The sequence below is a fragment of the Mesoplodon mirus genome (assembly GCF_964341445.2).
Source record: "Mesoplodon mirus genome assembly, chromosome: 18".
Lineage (NCBI taxonomy): Eukaryota > Metazoa > Chordata > Mammalia > Artiodactyla > Ziphiidae > Mesoplodon > Mesoplodon mirus.
In genome coordinates, this window is record NC_138994.1 from 13,071,702 (window position 1) to 13,089,441 (window position 17,740).

Sequence of the window (17,740 nt, forward strand, 5' to 3'; positions counted from 1 at the left end):
CACTTTCCCCCCAAATAATGCGGCAGCTCCTCCTAAGAACAAGGACCTTCTCCTTTTCAATCATAACCCATCACCACACCCAACAACCATACACAGCCCACTTTAGTCTTTCCCTTGTTGTCCCCAAATGGTCCTTTATAGCTGGTTGTCACATTGCATTTGGTTGTTGGCTCTGTTTACACTCCTTTAATCTACCACAGTCCTGGGAATTCCCTGGCGGTCCAGTAGTTAGGACTCTGCACTTCCGCTGCTGAGGGCATGGGTTCGATTCCTGGTTGGGAAACTAAGATCCTGCAAGCTGTGTGGTGAGGCCAGAAAAAAAAAAAACAACAACAACACCCTACCACAGTCCCTCTATTTTTTGTTTCATTTTAATTTTTCGTGACATTTGCATTTTTTAGAGCCCAAGGCTGGATCTGCCTGATCTTTTCCTGGAGTTAAACACTCAGCGCAGTGAGGCAGCATAGATGACAGCCCCCCAGGAGGTCCAGGATATCAGTTTGTCCCATTAGTGGGGACATGCAGACTGAACCTCCATGTTCCAGGTCCTGTGTAGACTGAATAAGCTATGTGTGGGGTAATTCTTTGAGAGCACAAATATGATGTTTTTCCAAGAACCATTTACCCAGTGGTTTTAGCATCAGTTGATGGTCATTGCCCAAATCCATCATTACATTTATGGTGCAAAATCACAACCTTCCAACTTTATCATTCCTCTACATTTAATAGGCATTTTTTGGTCAAGAATTTTTTTAATTCCTAAATATTAATATGAACTCATGGATTCTTTTTCTTCATTCAGTTATTCTTTTTGATGCTCAAATTTGATCCAAATTTGGCCAGTGAGACACACACCCCCTTTAAGCTGGCTCCTGTGCTCCCTTGGGTGGGGGTCAGTGACTTTTTATTTTCATATAATTTCAAACGTAGGAGTTGCAAGAACAGTAAAAGGAACTCCTGCATACCTCTTAGACAGACTCTCCAGTTGTTTACATGTCGCCCATTTGCTTCATCATCATTATCTCTCTCTCTCTCCATATATATGTATACATGTTCTGAACCACCTGAGAGTAAGTGGAGACTTTGTACACCTCTGCCACTAAATACTTCAGCGTGTATTTCTCAAGAGCAAGGCCACTCTGTTACTTCACCACCGAACTGTGATACAACATTGGGAGATCTGTCATTGATACCACACTCCGAGCTACTCTACAGTCGCCTGTAGCACTCACGTCTTTCCTGCGTCTTTTCGATGTTTGTGATGTTCTCCGAGCACTTCATCACTTCAGCCACAAGGAAGTATTTTAGGCTTACCCAGGATGTCCCTGCCCCAGCTCTGAATGCCGTTTCTCAAGGAAGCCCTAGTCCCTTTTTGAGGGGAATGAGATTTAGAAACCGAAGTCTGGAGCTGAGCATGTTCATTGCTACTGGTCTGCCTCTGCTTTGTAGGCCCTCTCAGGGGACAGAACTAGCATCCTGAATTCACCACCCCTCAGTCTTCTTCCTTTCTTCCATATTTATATTTGGTTGAATTGTATGAAATTGCCAATATTCAACCATTTTCAATCTACAAAAAAAGGCACAACCAAATATCCCCTTATCCACAGTGAGAACCCTTGTTTTCAGCAGCATCAATATATTTATTAATTTGCTCTGTTCCAAAATACCCTTCAGGGACTTCCCTGGTGGTCCAGTGGTTAAGACTCCGCACTCCCAATAGAGGGAGCCCGGGTTTGATCCCTGGTCAGGGAACTAGCTCCCGCATGCATGCTGCAACTAAAAGATCCCACATGCCGCAACGAAGATTCCCGCATGCTGCAACTAAGACCCGGCGCAGCCAAATAAATAAATAAATATTTAAAAAACAACAACCCTCCAAATAGCTTTGGAATTACTACAACAATCCTGCTAGTAACCAGACTTACTAAGGAAATCTCAAGATTTCTTTAGTTATTTTTGTCCTCAGAATATATCGCACAAAAGAAATACAGAGTATTGTGTTCAAAATTACTTGAATTAATTCTTTTTTTCTGTGTGGTTATGTTAATTGGATACACATGTTCATTTATTACTGAATTTTAGGGTCTTTTTCACTCTTTTTTGATTCAATGTTATATTTTGATTATGAAAAATATTTATTTATTATTTGATTTGAATATTATTTGATTCAAAAATTATAAGTATAAAATGACACAAAGCCAGAAAAGGGTCCTCCTTCTTCATCCACTCCCACTCACCCCCCATAAAAACTAATCTGGTTCTGCGGTAGCTTTCCTGCCTTTTTACAAAGATGAGCACATGCGTGTATCAGAGGCTACGTGGACACAGATGCGGATTCTTCCTCTCCTTCCTTCTTACACAGCAGGTGACACAGAACATACCGTCATTTGTTCTTTTCTCTGCAGCCTACATGACCCACTATGGGACCACATCTAACTCCGCTCCCCTCCACAGTGCAGTACATCCAGAGTACAAAGTCCTGGACGTCCTATAGGCCGTCACAGCATCCAGGCAGCCTAGGGAGTGGTCAGGGCATGGGGTCCAGGCTCCCCTACCTGCACCAGGCAGAGCTTTGACACCTCCTGGCTGCCTGGGCCTCCATTCTTCATCTGTAAAACTCGACCCAGGGAGGTGGAGGTCAATGCAGGTGAGCCAGACAGAACATCACAGGCAGCAGTTCCCCCCAGTAGCTGTGGGAAGCCCTGAGCCCAGTCAGAAGGTGAGGCTGGGGTCCTCACCCCAGGCTGCACAGAATTCTTTCAAGGTTGGCCTGGGTCCTACCTGAATGCTGGGGTGGGGTGCCCCTGGTGGGACCAAGGCTGTATTTTCCAAGAAAACAATGTCCCAAACTGTGGTTCTATTAGGACTTCCGGTCATAGGTTAAACTTAAAAAGCCCATGGCTGGGCTGACCTGGGAACCGAAGTGCCTCGAACCTGTCTCTTTGGGAAAGTTGTGGCTCATTCTCAGAGCAAGTGGCTTCTGAGGCTCTTCTGAGCTGGGCCCACGGAGGCACAGCCCTGCCCCACGCTATGCTTACAGTCCAGCCGAATGCATTTAAAAATATGTATGTAAAGATATATATAATTGTGGTAAAATTGCAGTTTAAATTTAATCAGCTTCAAATATATTTTTTAAATAAATTTATTTATTTTATTTATTTATTTTTGGCTGTGTTGGGTCTTCATTGCTGTGTGCGGGCTTCCTCTAGTTGCGGAGAGCGGGGGCTACTCTTTGTTGTGGTGCGCAGGCTTCTCACTGCGGTGGCTTCTCTTGTTGCGGAGCAGGGGCTCTAGGCGCGCCGGCTTCAGTAGTTGTGGTACACGGGCTCTAGAGCACAGGCTCAGTAGTTGTGGCGCACGGGCTTAGTTGCTCCGCAGCATGTGGGATCTTCCCGGACCAGGGCTCGAACCTGTGTCCCCTGCATTGGCAGGAGGATTCTTAACCACTGTGCCAGCAGGGAAGTCCCTTAAAAATCTACTTTCCAGCATAGATCCTTTGGGAGTTTATCTGTATTATCAATAAGGCAGTGGCTTTCCACTGCCAAAGAAAAAAACGTAACTTCCTGGTGGCTGCGTGCTGCTCACTCTCACCGCTCTCCACCGCACAGCCTCACTCAGCCCATTCCCCAAGCCTGTCCTCAGCTCCCTCACGTCATGAGGGCTATGCCCACATGTCACCTGCTGGGGGGCTTCCCTGACCGCATCCCACCTGCCACCCTCTGCCTGGTTTTCTCGTTTGGTGGAGCCCCTTGGGCAGCTGTTTTCCATCATCTGCCCCCTCACCCCCAGCAGACAAGCCTGGGCCAGGGCTCCGGTGGGTGAGTGTGAGATCGTCAGGGACCCTTGCCCCGTGCATGGAGCTGCCCTACATCTGGTCTCAGTCGGTGGCGTCCAGGCAGGGCAGACACCTGGACAGGTAAGAACCTCGGCTCGTTCTCACACATGCAAGAGAGATCACACTGTCGATTTCACGAAATGAGCTGCGTTTCTACGTTGCCACCCTACCCGCTGGCAGAATAATCAATGCCCTTGACTCAGGAGCTTTCTGGGCCCTCAGCATTCTCCTCTGAGAAATGGATCCTGACTCCTAGGTGGAGGGTGGTGGTGCTTCTGCCATATGGTATAAGGAAAGTGCTCAGCATAGTCCCCACAGCCCTCTAACCAGTTCTGTAAGCAAACACACTGGGGTCTGGAGAGGACAGGGAAGGCCACCTTCCTGCTCCTCCTCACCTCATCTTCCTCCCTCCCAGGCAGCGGCTTGACAGCTGTTCCCAGGCTCTGCTTTGAATTAAACAGTGGTGTGGCCCTTTAAGAGAAGCATCCGCCATCCCCGCTGCCCTGCTGCCCCCTTTGAAGTCCCTGGCGCTGAAAGGTTCCCAGTGGCAGATCTGAGGGTTTGTTTCTGCCTCCCCAGAGGCCACGTGCGGATCACAGGGTGGGAGGGAGGGAGGGCCGAAGGTCACAAGGCCGGCCAGGCCTCCCTGGCCTGCAGCCGCTATTGCAGCAGGCACTGAGGACCAGCAGGCTGCATGGATGGGGACCAGGCGGCTGGAGCTCATTAGGGCTCAGCAGAGCCAGCAGCTGGGAGAGCTAAGGAGGAGCTGTCTCCCGCCCTCCCCGTGGGCCTGGGGCAGCCTGACTTCCCCAACGCCCTCTCACCTATACAGTGAGGAGTATGGGCTGGCACTTTGGAGACACTCTGGTGACACCCCAAGAAGCGCCGTCTACACAGATGTGTAGGAAGCCCCTCCCATCCCCATGACCTTCCTCCCCCCAGCTTTGGAATATGGCTGGTTCCAGGTGGACCCAGGTGGACCCTGACACTCCACAGTTAGCTGAGGTCAGCTGTGGGTTGGCATCCAGGAGGGTTCTCCAGCCAGGACTGTCCACAAGCCAGGTGTGGCTGTGTGAGGGGGGTGGGCTGGGGCAGGGACTCTCAGAAGCTGGCTCCCAGGGGTCGAGCCTGGGGCCAGAAAACGTTACTTGTCCTCTGTTCACCAGGCACCGGAGGGTGGGGTTTGCAGCAGAGTGGCAGGAGCATCTGACACTCAGCTTCCTCCCGCTCTCACCCATAAGTAAAGGGGGCTCTGACTCCCACAGTCATAGGGTGAGGTGTGTGTGGGTCTCTTCTGCAGGTGACCCCAAGGCTGCTCAGGCCAGGCCTGCAAATGGCCACCGAGTCCCAGGAGAGGACTTCTTCTGGCATCATGCCTAGGAGCTGTCTATTAAAGCCTGTAACTGACCAGGTGGTCCCAGCCCCACCTTCCCCTGCCCCTGCACCAGATGGCTCCAATGGACTTTTCTCATCAAGGCCCCAGGATGTGAGGCAAGGGGGGTTCCTGCTGATGGATGGGGGGGCTCGGGGAAACCAAAAGGGTTCAAGCTCTGTAATTGCATGGCCTGAGCTTGAGGCCCCTCCCCCAGCTCAGAGCCAGCAGTGGGCTCTTGCCTGGCTATGGAGTGGGGTCTCCATTCAGGGCAAGCCACTGGGGGGAGTGCAGTGGTCTGCCCCACTTCCCTGCCCTCTTGGGCCTCAGAGGCCAGCAGCTGGGATGCAGAGCCGCCCAGGTGGTTGTGTGAGGCGGGGCGGCTGAGGCCCCCAGGCAACAGCTGGGCCCCAGACGGCAGGCAGCAGCTGCAGCACAGAACAGCCTTGTGCTCTTGGAGCCCTGGGCTCAGGGCCCTCGGGGATCCCCAGGAAGGAGCTGGCTGTGTGATATGGGGCCGTCCCAAGTCCAGGCAAGGGCACTGGGTCTGGAGCTCCTGGACATCCTGAGGACCTGAAGGCCCAGTCCCAGGTGGGATCCCCTGTACCACTGACTGTCCCCACCATACCTTCCTCCCCAGGGCCTGCCTGCCAGCCTGGGCCCCAAGCCTGCCTCAACTCAGGCCCTAACTCTTGCTTCCTGAAATGTGCCATCTCTGACGCCCCCTTCCCAGGAATTGGGCACATGTCCATGTATGGACCACAAGTCTCATTGGCCCCCTCTGTGCTCCCTCCCCTATATCTTCCTCCCCAAGGGACCAGCCCCTGAACCCCCATCCTATACCTGGGGATGTCGCTCCGAAATAGGCAGAGGCCCCCCTCTGGGCTCTCATTTTCCCAGGCCTCCTTGCACCTGGGCATGCATGAGATCTAAGCTTGACCAGAAGCACCTGCAGCCCACCTGAATGGGAGCCAGGAAGCCAAGCGGCAGGAATGATACAGAACCCACCCTGGACATGGCAATGTGGGGGGGGCTGGTAAGCAGAAGGGTGGGTCCCACGTCCAGCATATGTGGTGTCCATGGCCCATGGGACCACTGCAACAAGGCAGTTTGGGACATTGTTCCTGCTTCTCCTCCTCAAGCTTGAGTGTTGGCCCTCCAGACATTCCACGAGCCCCCTGTACCCAGGACCACAGTCTACCTTGGTCCCTGAAGGATGGCCAGCATCCACCAGGGAGCAATAACTATCAAACAAGTCCTGCCTCATTTCATGCTCTCATGACCCTGGAAGGCAGGTACTATTCTCGTCTCCACCTTACACATAAGAAGCCTGAGGTTCAGAGAGCCAGCTGCAGGCCCAGCAGCAGCAGAGCCAGGCCCTGAATGCAGAGATAGGCTCTCAGCCCCGCAGCTACATCCCTCAGTGTGTGGGCCCCACAGACATCTGTCTAATGAGTGAATGGGGGCATGCACATCCCATGTCCCAGCAGGATCTCCAGGGTGGGACCAGCCCACCACGTTCATTCACCTGCCCCGCATCCCTGCCAGTCACCTGGTGCCTCAGGCCCAGCCTGCTGACCATCATTGGTTAGACCCATTGGTGTTTGGGTTTTTTTAGGTAAAATTAGTAATATAAAACCACTTCAAGGTGTACAATTCCATGGCATTTAGTACATTCACAATGTTATGCAACCATCAACATGGTCAATTTTAGAACATTTTCATCACCCCAAAAAGAAACCCTGTACCCATTAGCAGTCACTCCCTGTTCCTCCCTGTCCCCTGGCAACCAAAAGTCTGCTTTCCTATCTCTGTAGATTTGCCTATTCTGCATATTTCATGTAAATGGAATCATAAGATATGTGGCCTTTTGTTTCTGGCTTATTTCACTTACCTTAATGTTTTTAAGGTTCGTCTGTGTCATAGCATGTGTCAGTACTTTGTTCCTTTTTATGGCTGAATAATAGTCCATTGTATGAATGGACCACATCTTATTTATCCATTTTATCCATTATGGACGTTAGGGTTGTTTCCCCCTTTTGGCTATAGTGAGTACTGCTGCTGTGAACATTGATGGTCAAGTTTTTGTTTGAACACCTGCTTCCATCTCTTTTGGGATTATACCTAGGAGTGGAATTGCTGAGTCATGTGATAATTATACATGTAATTTATTGAACAGCCACCAAACTGTTTCCATAGTGGCTGTACCATTTTATGTTCCCGCCAGCAATGCACGGGCTCCAGTTTCTCCACATCCTCACCAATGCTTGCTGTTTTCCATTTGTTTCTGTTTTTGTTTCTGGCCACACCACATGGCTTGCAGGATCTTAGTTCCCTGACCAGGGACTGAACCCGGGCCCTCGGCAGTGAAAGCGCCGAGTCCTAACCACTGGACCACCAGGGAATTCCCTGTTTTCCATGTTTTTGATCACAGCCATCCTAGTGGATGTGAGGTGTTATCTGAACTGCTGCTGTTCAACCAGGTTCCCCTTCCTCCCATGTGTCAAGGCCACAGTGGCCTCTGGGCTGAGTGCAGGCAGCCTGGAAGCAGAGGCCCAGAGCTGAGCAGCTGACAGAACCTGCTGTCCTAGGAACCCCCTCCTAGATTTTGGGAGCTGAAAACTCTGAGTTGGGGGAGTCTGAGGTGCAGAAGGTAAAGCTGGCCCTTGAGGGGAGGGAGCCCAAGGACAGAGCCAGTCTGTCTGAGTCGAGAGAAGGATGCAGTATGAACAGCCAAGGAAGGCTCTCTCAGGGGCTGTCACCACCAAGAGTCTGAGTTGGGGGTCTAAAGCTTAAAGGAGAGGGTGTGGGGAAGGCAGAGACACAGAAGGACAGGGAAGTTCTGGAGAAGACTTCACTTCTGCTAGTAGGGTTGAATAAATCAAACGAATTCATTTCGGTCAAAGTGCAGGCTAAATCTCATTACAGCAATACTAGCGAGTCCAACATGCATGCTCCCGCCTCGCACCGGAATTTCATTGGCAATTGTAACTGCCATTCCCACAGCACCGAGCACTTTCATGCATGGGCTCCCGTAATCCCACAACAGCCCTCTGATGGAGGTACGGTCATTGCCCTGCTTTAAAGAAGAGGAAACAGAGGCACACAGAGAGGTCACGGGCCTTGCCCAGGATCTCCTGCCAGGAAATGGCTCAGAGCCAGGTCCATGTGAAGTACAACCCTACGCAGTCTTGCCATCCGGCTGGAAGCAGCATTTCCCTGCCTGGGACTTGGAATAATAGGCTCCTAGACGTAGAGGGTTCCTGGGACGTGTTCTCCCCCATGCCTAGGAACACCTTCGTGTGGGGGACCTGTGTTTGAAATGCCTGCCTCTGGCCAGTCCCACGCAGGGCCTATATACTGACCTGAAGACAGGAGGGTGGCAAGTGTGGATTCCCAAATGAACAGAGCTCACTCTCAGCCCTTCTGCTGGCATGTCTGAGTCTCAGTTCCCCTCATCAGGAAAATGGGTGCCCAGCTGCACCACAGGAGCTTGTGGGGAGGACCTCTTTTTGTCACAGCCTGTTCTCTCCTTCACTGAGTGACCCCAGCCAAGGCCGACCTCTGGGGCACCTCAGCCTGATGTTAGGCTTTGAGGTTTAAGTTACTGCTTAAACCTCACACAGCAGCTCTCAAGGACCCTGTCTGGTCTCCCACTTTGTCTTCTGAGAGCCTGGCCAGAGCAACCTGCTGTGTCTGTGCACGGGGTGGGTGTTGTAACTTTTTAACCCTCAGCCCATTACTCAGCCCAGGGACTGGTGAGGAGGACAGCTCAGGAGGCAAAGGCAGGGGCAGGGTCCCCGGTGCTGCCAGAGGCTCTGGCAACCTCTATTCTCCTGCCCCAGAGGGGCTGCAGGTGCCTGCCAGGGGACACAGCCTCCCCACTGCCCCGAATTAGGAGGGAGCTCAGGAAGCTCTGCCCCAGCTCTAGACCCAAAAGCCAAGGTCTGTTTCCTGTCTTTACAATAGCGTAATGACATCCACGGAGCTGTGGCTGGGAGGGGAATGAGAGGTCTACCAAAGCTGTCTATGGCACTTTGTGTGTGTGTGTGTGGAGGGCAAATAAATGCCCTTTTTTTTTCTTTTGTCTGCCCACCTAGCCGGGAGGAAGCCTCCTAAGTAAACAGCTGCCCCCTCACCCCCTTTTGATTTCTGAGGAGGAATCTCCTTCTGTCCCCAGTGAGGTGCGCTGGGAAGGTGAAGTGATGGGGCAGATGCACTACGTTGCTTGGAGGTCACTGAACAGAAACCAAGCCGGCAGTTCTTCCATCCTCGACCACCGCAGGGGCGGCTGGGACTGCGGGAGAGGTTCTTGGGGGTCCTTGGCATGGGGCGCAAAGCGAGGGCGCACGCAGGGAGGATCCAGGACCCCGCCCTGAGGCCCACCGACCTGCATAAGTGGCAGCACTCCCTCTGCCCTCCGAGGGCCGCCCAGAATCTGTCCACCCAGGCGCGGGACAGGGCGACTCCCCCGTGGCGCCGTGCTGCGGCGCCCAGTCCCTCCCGCAGGTCGCCGAGGGCGCCGGGGCCTCGCACCACACCTGTCCGCTCCTCCGGGAGGCCCCGGCGCCTCTGGTGCCGGCCCCTCGGCGCGGAGCCCTGTGTCCGCCGTCGCTTTGATCCCGGGGGCCCCGCTGGATAAAAGTCCCGGGAGGCTCCGCGCCAGCGCCAGAGGGGAGGCAGCCGAGCCGGGCGTACCAGCAGGCTGGCGCTGGGCGAGCGACGCCGAGGAGCCGGGGCCGCGGGGCCGCCCTCGCCGGCCGCGGTGAGCGCGGGGCTCCGGGCCGGTTCGGGGTGGGGGTTGCGGAGCGGGGTCCTGGTCGCCCGTGGGTTGCTGTGGGCCTGGGCGGCGGGGGCGAGGGTACCCCGGCGGCTCAGGTGAGCGCTCCCCCTGTGCCCCCAGCCCGTCGGGCCGACCCGCCCCGTGGCGGACGGAGCTCCCCCCGCGCGGAAAAGCCCCGCTTCTTCCCCACCGGCCCCCCCCCGCCCCTTCCAGTCGCCCGGGGGCGGGGGCGGCGGCGCCGGGCTGGCCGCGATGAATGAGCCGCCGGGGCCGCCGGGCCGCGCTGCCCCCCACGGAGCCGGGCCGGGAGCGCCTCCGGCGGCCGCGGCGGGATAGTCCAGGCCCCTCCGTCAGGCTTGCGGTTTGGGAAGAAAAGGCGATGCCTCCGCCAAGAAAAGAGCGAGCGCGGCCCCCTCCCCCTCCGCCGAGCCCGGGCGGCGGCGGCGGCGGCACTTCTAACGCGCGGGCACCCGGGCCGCCGCGGCCCCCGCAAACTACGCCCAGGCTCGGCCCCCGCCGCTCATTGGCGCGGGCCGGAGCCAGCGCACCCAGACCCTGCGCTGCCCTCGGCCGGCCGCGCGCGGAGCCCCAGCTGCCCAGGCCGACGGCGCCCGGCCCGAGAGCCTCGACGCCGAGCCGCCCTCGCCTCCTCTGCCGAGCCCAACGCAGGGAGCGGGGCGAACGAGCAGGCGCGGCTGGCGCCCCGCGGCCCGAGCGCCCCCGGCCCGGCGCCCTCGCCGCCGCGCCGCCTCAAGGCCGCCCGCTCTCCGCAGGTGGCCGCGGGCCCGAGCAGCGCGGCCATGGGCCGAGGGGTGCGCGTGCTGCTGCTGCTGGGCCTGCTGCACTGGGCCGGGGGCGGCGAGGGCAGGAAGACCTGGCGGCGCCGCGGCCAGCAGCCACCCCCGCCGCCGGCCCCGCCGCGGGCCGAGGCGGCGACGGCGGCCGGGCAACCGGTGGAGAGCTTCCCGCTGGACTTCACGGCCGTGGAAGGCAACATGGACAGCTTCATGGCGCAGGTCAAGAGCCTGGCGCAGTCCCTGTACCCCTGCTCGGCGCAGCAGCTCAACGAGGACCTGCGCCTGCACCTCCTGCTCAACACGTCGGTGACTTGCAACGACGGCAGCTCGGCCGGGTAAGGCCCGCACCCGCCCGCCGCGACCGGCGCGCCCCCGCCGCTGGCCTCGGGGCCGCGGGCCGCCTCGTCGCCGGCGGGTTCGCACCACCCGCCTCCCGGTTCCTGCTCAGACGCACGGAGTCTCTGCACCGGACCCTCCCTGCTGGCCGCAGCGGTGCTCGCCCACAGGGGAAAGGGCTCCCGTCGGGTCTCGGAGGCGCTGGCCCCGGGGAGGGTCCTGCTCGGAGGCTTGCCGCGCGGGGGGTGGGGCAGCTCTGGCAGCGCTGGTCGCGGGCCAGCCCGGGCACTGACCCCTCGGCCACTGGTGCCCAGCCCCTGTGCTCGCGTCCTTCGTTCCCTGGGCGGGGAGATGGCAGTCCGCGAGTGGCCCTGGCTCCAGCAGGAGGAGGCGACACAGGGGGCGGGGAGAGTCCTGCCGTACCCCCACCCCCACCCCCACCCCAGCTCTACTCGCCCCGTCTGCTCCCTGCTGCTGCCGGGACTGCCAGGGAGCCCAGCCAGCCAGAGGGACAGGCAGGGGGCGCAGGTGGGACAGAAGGACCTGGGGTGCAGCATTCACCCCTCTCCAGACGGAAGCAGATAAAAAAGAATGCGAGGCTGAGGGTTGGGGAGGGGTTGGGGGCGCCCATGCCCTCAGCGACTCCACAGCCCGAGGAACTGGACGTTAGGTCGGGTCTCGGAAGGAAGGGTGCGACCCTGCCTCGGTGGCGCCCTCGCCCCTCCACGCGCGCCTACCCCAGTGCCCCTGCCCCACGCACACTCCTCCAGCGAGAGTGCTTTTCACTCTCCAAGCGCCACTGCGCGTCCCAGGAGGATTCCGAGCCCCAGCGAAGACCCCCCCACCCCCGCCCGGCCGCCGGCGCCGAGGTTACAGCGGGTCTCTCGCGGGGCGGGCCGTGGGGATTTTCCACGGACCACACAACCCCTCGCCGCCCTTCCCCGCCCCGCGAGCGCCACCTCCCGGGACTGGCTGGCCGGGCCGGGCGCGCTCTGCGGGGGCCTGGCCGCTGGCGCCCCCGTGCGGTCCGCGCGCGCCCGGCGACAGGTGGAATGACCCCTTCCTTCCTGGAGCTGGGCCCTGCAGCCCCAGCTGACCGCCCGCTCCGCCCACTTCCCTTGCAGCTACTACCTGAAGGAATCCAAGGGCAGCCGGCGATGGCTACTGTTTCTGGAAGGTGCGTCCTAGGTGCGGAGGTGGCGGGGTGGGGGTGGGGTCCACTGGGCACTGGACCCTGAGGTGGTGGCTGTGCCCGCAGGAGGCTGGTACTGCTTCAACCGGGAGAACTGCGACTCCCGATATGACACCATGCGGCGCCTCATGAGCTCCAAGGACTGGCCGCTCACTCGAACAGGTCAGCGTGCCAGGAACTGACCAGGAGCCCCCACGAGGCAGGGGGTGGGGGGTGTGGCACGGGAAGGGGCTCACAATTGGAAGTCCTGGAAGAAGCTCCTCCTCTTTCACTCCCTAGAGGCCCAGAGAGGCCCCACCCCATCCATCCCCCCACCTCAAAGTTAGGGATCATTCATTCTCACCTTTCATTCTTCTTCCACAGGTAACTTCCCAGGGCTCACCCTGGCTGTGCAGTACACAGCTGGTCCCTAGGTCAAAGTATCTGGTGGAAGGGGGGAGGTTCAGGGCCATGTCCAGATGTCACAGCCTGGCTGGCCATCCTGGCCATGGGGGCTCCGTGGAGTAACTAAACCCATCCATTCATTCCCCACTTCCCCAGCCACCTTGGTTCAGGTGGGTGTCACCACCCACCTCCTTGCTGTGGCCAAGTAGGATGCTCCCACAGCCCCACACCTTCCTGTAGTCCTCACCCCTGCATGCCCCCCTCCCACCAGAAAGACCCACTGCCTCTATTCTCCCCTGCCACAGGCACGGGGATCCTGTCTTCCCAGCCAGAGGAGAACCCCCACTGGTGGAACGCCAACATGGTGTAAGAGGGAGCCGGAAGGTCTTTCCTTGGGGGTCCTGTCCTTGGGGGTCCTTCCTGGAGGATCCTTCCTAAGAGGTTCTTAGGGGGGAGTCCATCCTTGGGGATCCCATCCTTGAGGGGGTCTGGTCCTGGGAGAGGTCTTCCTAGGGGGTTCCTGTCCTCAGGAGTCCTTCCTGAGGAGGGTGGTCCTTCCTGGGGTCCTCGGGCAACAGAGAAGCATGGCGGGCTCACACCATCCCTGTGTCACAGCTTCATCCCCTACTGCTCCAGCGATGTCTGGAGTGGGGCTTCATCCAAGTCTGAGAAGAGTGAGTCCCCTGCCTTCCCCCAACTCCCCCCCACCCCCAACAGAGGCAGGGCAGGGAGGACGGAGCTTCTGGAGAAATACAGACTTTCAGCCTTGTAACTCCCTCTAACCATTTGATAGTGTGTCCCAGGGTGCCTGCTCTCAGCACCCATTGCCTGGCTTGTCCATGGCTGGCCTGGCCCCGGAGGGTCCTCACTCCTGGGTGTTCCCTGCGGGAGGGCCCCCAGCACAGCCTTGTGCACCTAACCCACCTCCCTCTAGTCTACCCAGCCCCTGTTCCCATCCCCTCTAAGACCCTCCAGACCCCCAGCTATACCCCTCCTTCTGCCAAGCTGGGGGTGGGAGGCCTTGCTCTGTGTCCAGGCCCCCACTCGAAGCCACCCTCCTTCTCTGTGCAGACGAGTACGCCTTCATGGGCGCCCTCATCATCCAGGAGGTTGTGCGAGAGCTCCTGGGCAAAGGGTTGAGCGGGGCCAAGGTGCTGCTGCTGGCAGGGAGCAGGTGGGCTGGGCAGGGGCTGGAGTGGGAGTGTGGATGGAAGGGAGAAGCTGGGGCTGAGCCAGGGCAGATGCATGACCGGGAGGCTCAGCATCACGGGGCATCTCAGAGGTTCGGCTCCCAGGTGCCATGTAGCTGGAAGCTGTCCAGGGGATGCTTCTGGGTCCATGGCTGTTGGGTGTGAGGGAAGCCTTGGACTGCAGTGACCTAGGCAGTTGGTTAGGGGTTAGCTGTGAACCCATGTACCACCAGGGCTGGGGTCCCTGTAGACAGGATCACACCTGCTGGTCACTGTATCCCAGCAGGCATGTAGGGGACCCAGGGGACATCCAAGGAATGGACGGAGGGGCCTGGGCCACCTAGTTCATCTTAATTTTCAGATAAGGAAACAGAGAGCGAGAGAGAGGGAGGGAAGGAGGGGTGGGAGGAAGTGGGATGACCTGACACTTAGCGCTGGGTCAGTGCCAGGAGCTCTGCCAGCCCTTCTCTGCCTCCAAGACCTTGAAGGGCCCAGGTGACTTACACACGAACACAGAACGTGTTGGCAGCTCAGAATGCTCTCAGATCCCTGCCCGCTCGGGGAGGGGCTTGGGGATGGGCTTGGGGCTGGGCGGGCCCTGGTGGGTGAGTGTCCTCCTCATCTGCCTGGCCTGACATCCCGCCTTCCCTGTAGCGCGGGGGGCACAGGAGTGCTGCTGAACGTGGACCGCGTGGCCGAGCAGCTGGAGGAGCTGGGCTATCCAGCCATCCAGGTGCGGGGCCTGGCTGACTCTGGCTGGTTCCTGGACAACAAGCAGTACCGCCGCACAGACTGCATTGACACCATCACCTGCGCGCCCACGGAGGCCATCCGCCGGGGCATCAGGTGCCCTGGGAGGGAGGGCCCATCCTGTGCAGAGGGCCTGGGGTGTGGTGGCATCTGTGGGTGGAGAAGCTCATGGGGGGCCAGGGGCAGCCTAACCTGCAGCATGTGGCCTAGGTACTGGAATGGGGTGGTCCCGGAGCGCTGTAGGCGCCAGTTCAAGGAGGGCGAGGAGTGGAACTGCTTCTTTGGCTACAAAGTCTACCCAACCCTGCGCTGTGAGTGGGCATATGGGGCGGCGGGGGGCGGTTTAGACTATCTGCACCTGCTGGAAACCCAGCCTGGAGTCCAGCCCTCAGAGGCTAGGCCCAGAGACCACTGTCCCACCTGGGATGGGTGACAAAGTCCTCTGGGCTTGGCTGGGACTTTCCTGGTCTCAGCACTAAAAGTCCACTTGGTTTGCGACAAACCAGGATGGCTAGTCATGCTTTCCACATCCACGGTGAGGAACGTGCTTTGGAGCTGGATCCCAGTGCTGCCCCTGTGTGAGGCCTTGGCTGTTCCCCCCAGCCCCACACTTGAAGGGACATCATCACCATGTTTTGGTCAAAGTGGAGTCCCTGGGAGCCAGGCCAAGGTGCGGGGAGGGAACAAGGCATCTCTTCAAGGAAGGGTGCTGGGGATGCTGGCGGCCGGCACCCTGCACAGAGAGCCCAGTTGGCCTGTGAGCCTGCTATGGAGCTGACTGCGGCCTCGGGCCCCTGAGCCTGGGGTGGGGGGCAGAGCCCCGAGGCAAGGCCCATCTGAGCCGTCCCCCCAGGCCCGGTGTTCGTGGTACAGTGGCTGTTTGACGAGGCCCAGCTGACTGTGGACAATGTGCACCTCACGGGGCAGCCGGTGCAGGAGGGCCAGTGGCTGTACATCCAAAACCTGGGCCGTGAGCTGCGGAACACACTCAAGGACGTACCGTGAGTGTGTTGGGGACCCCACTCAGCCCCCACCCCAAATATACAGTAAACCACTTGACTTAAAAAGAGAGGCCTCAAAGGTGGAAAACAGGAAGCAGCCAAGGGGTCCTTGAGTACGTGACAAACTGTGGTCCATGTAGACAAGGGGATTTTACCCAGCGCTAGAAAGAAGTGAGCGATCAAGCTGCAAAAAGACAGGAGGAACCTTAAAGGCGTGCTACCAAGTGAAAGAAGCCAATCTAAAAAGGCTACATGCTGTGTGATTCCAACTCTATGTCATCCTGGGAAAGGCAAAACTACGGACACAGTAAAAAGATCAGTGGTTGCCAGGAGTTGGGGGAGAGAGGTATGAATAGGTGGAGAACAGGATTTTTAGGCCTGAGGAACTACTCTGTATGGTACCACAATGGTGGATACATGGCATTATACATTTGTCCAAACTCATAGAACGTACAACACCAAGAGTGAACCCTGATGTAAGAGTGAACCCTGATGTGAACCCTGATGTACAGACTCTGGGTGGTAATGTAGGTTCATTGTGTAGGTTCATTGATTGTAACAAATGTACCAGCTGGTGGGGGTTGTTGATGATGGGGGAGGCTGTGCATGTATAAGAGCAGGGGATAAATGGGAGCTCTCTATGCCTTCCATTCAATTTTGATGTGAACCTAAAACTTTGATTAAAAGCTAAAGTATATTAAGAAAAAAAAGAAAGAAAAACAAAATATTCACCTGTCCAGGAGAGCCCCCACTCCGAGCAGGATTTGGAGGCTGGAAGGGACAGGGGCTAGTAGGGAGCATGTGTGCTGGGGGGGACAAGGCCTGGGGGAGCCACTGGCTGGCAGAGCGGCAGGAGGGAAGTAGGAGCCAGGCAGGGGACAGCCTCCCAGTAGAGGGGGCTGGAGCTGCTGTGACCTGTGGGCTTTGGGGGTGGGGAAAGGCTCAGGCGGGACATGGTTGCTCACAGGTTGTCTTCTCCACAACAGGGCCAGCTTTGCCCCTGCCTGCCTCTCCCACGAGATCATCATCCGAAGGTCAGTGTCGCCAAGCCCCAGGACAGCTCGCATCTGTGCCTCTCACTCCAAGCATCTGCAGTGCCCCCATCCCCAGCAGGCCTGCCCACCGGCCTCCCCGGCTCTGGCTTCTTTTGGGGGCTTTCAAAATCACTTAGACAACCCACTGTGTGGCAAGAATTCACTGGTAGCAATGCCATCCTCTGCTTTGGCCACACCTGAGTGACCCCCACCTGGGTTTCTGTCTACAGCCACTGGACAGACGTCCAGGTAAAGGGGACCTCACTGCCCCGGGCACTGCACTGCTGGGACAGAAGCCTCCACGACAGCCACAAGGCCAGCAAAGCGCCCCTGAAAGGCTGCCCCATCCACCTGGTGGACAGCTGCCCCTGGCCCCACTGCAACCCCTCTTGCCCCACCATCCGGGACCAGTTCACGGGGCAGGAGATGAACGTGGCCCAGTTCCTGATGCACATGGGCTTCGACGTGCAGACAGTGGCACAGCAGCAGGGCCTGGAGCCCAGTAAACTGCTGGGGATGCTGAGCAGCGGAAGCTAGGGCCCTGCCCACCTCCCCTCCAAGCCCTCCTGCCCTCCTAGGGCTGCAGGGCCCCGGCCATCCCCATCCTCGGTCTGGATGCCCTCCCCTGGCAGCCTTCACTGCCTCTTTCCCACTGCCTCTGGGAGGCCCAGCCTGGGATGGACCCACCGTCAGCCCAGCTGTGGCCCTGGGCATCCTACCATCCCTCCCTCCTGACTCCCGCCTCCAGCCCACAGTGGGGAGTCAGAAGCACTGGATTCCTCAGCCCCGAGCCCAGAAGGCCCCCCCCAGCCCAGCCCCCAGCCTCGCCTGCCCTTTTGTATTATTTTATAAAGTGACTTTTTTTATTACTTTAATTTTTTAAAAAAGAAAAATAAGCAAGAAATATATAGTGAATGATATTGTTTTGTAACATATTTTTTTTTAATAATGAAGAAAAAAGATAACAAAAGAGCCTCACCCTGTAGATGTGTTTATTTGAGGGGGCACTTTGCCCACTTCACATCCCTCCCCCAACTCCGACTCCCCCCATCTCAGGGCGGCAGAG

At 57.8% G+C, this 17,740-nt stretch overlaps 1 protein-coding gene across 1 annotated transcript; it reads left to right on the top strand.

The window, feature by feature from the left end:
• The first annotated feature begins 10,697 nt into the window (after window positions 1–10,697).
• Window positions 10,698–17,488, top strand: NOTUM (notum, palmitoleoyl-protein carboxylesterase). The gene is made up of 11 exons (XM_082603025.1): window positions 10,698–11,122; window positions 12,248–12,300; window positions 12,382–12,477; window positions 13,005–13,065; window positions 13,315–13,373; window positions 13,771–13,873; window positions 14,544–14,735; window positions 14,850–14,950; window positions 15,493–15,640; window positions 16,627–16,674; window positions 16,905–17,488. The coding sequence occupies exons 1-11, from the start codon at window positions 10,791–10,793 to the stop codon at window positions 17,209–17,211; spliced, it is 1,500 nt and encodes a 499-aa protein (XP_082459151.1). The 5' UTR covers window positions 10,698–10,790; the 3' UTR covers window positions 17,212–17,488.
• Window positions 17,489–17,740: the final 252 nt, after the last annotated feature.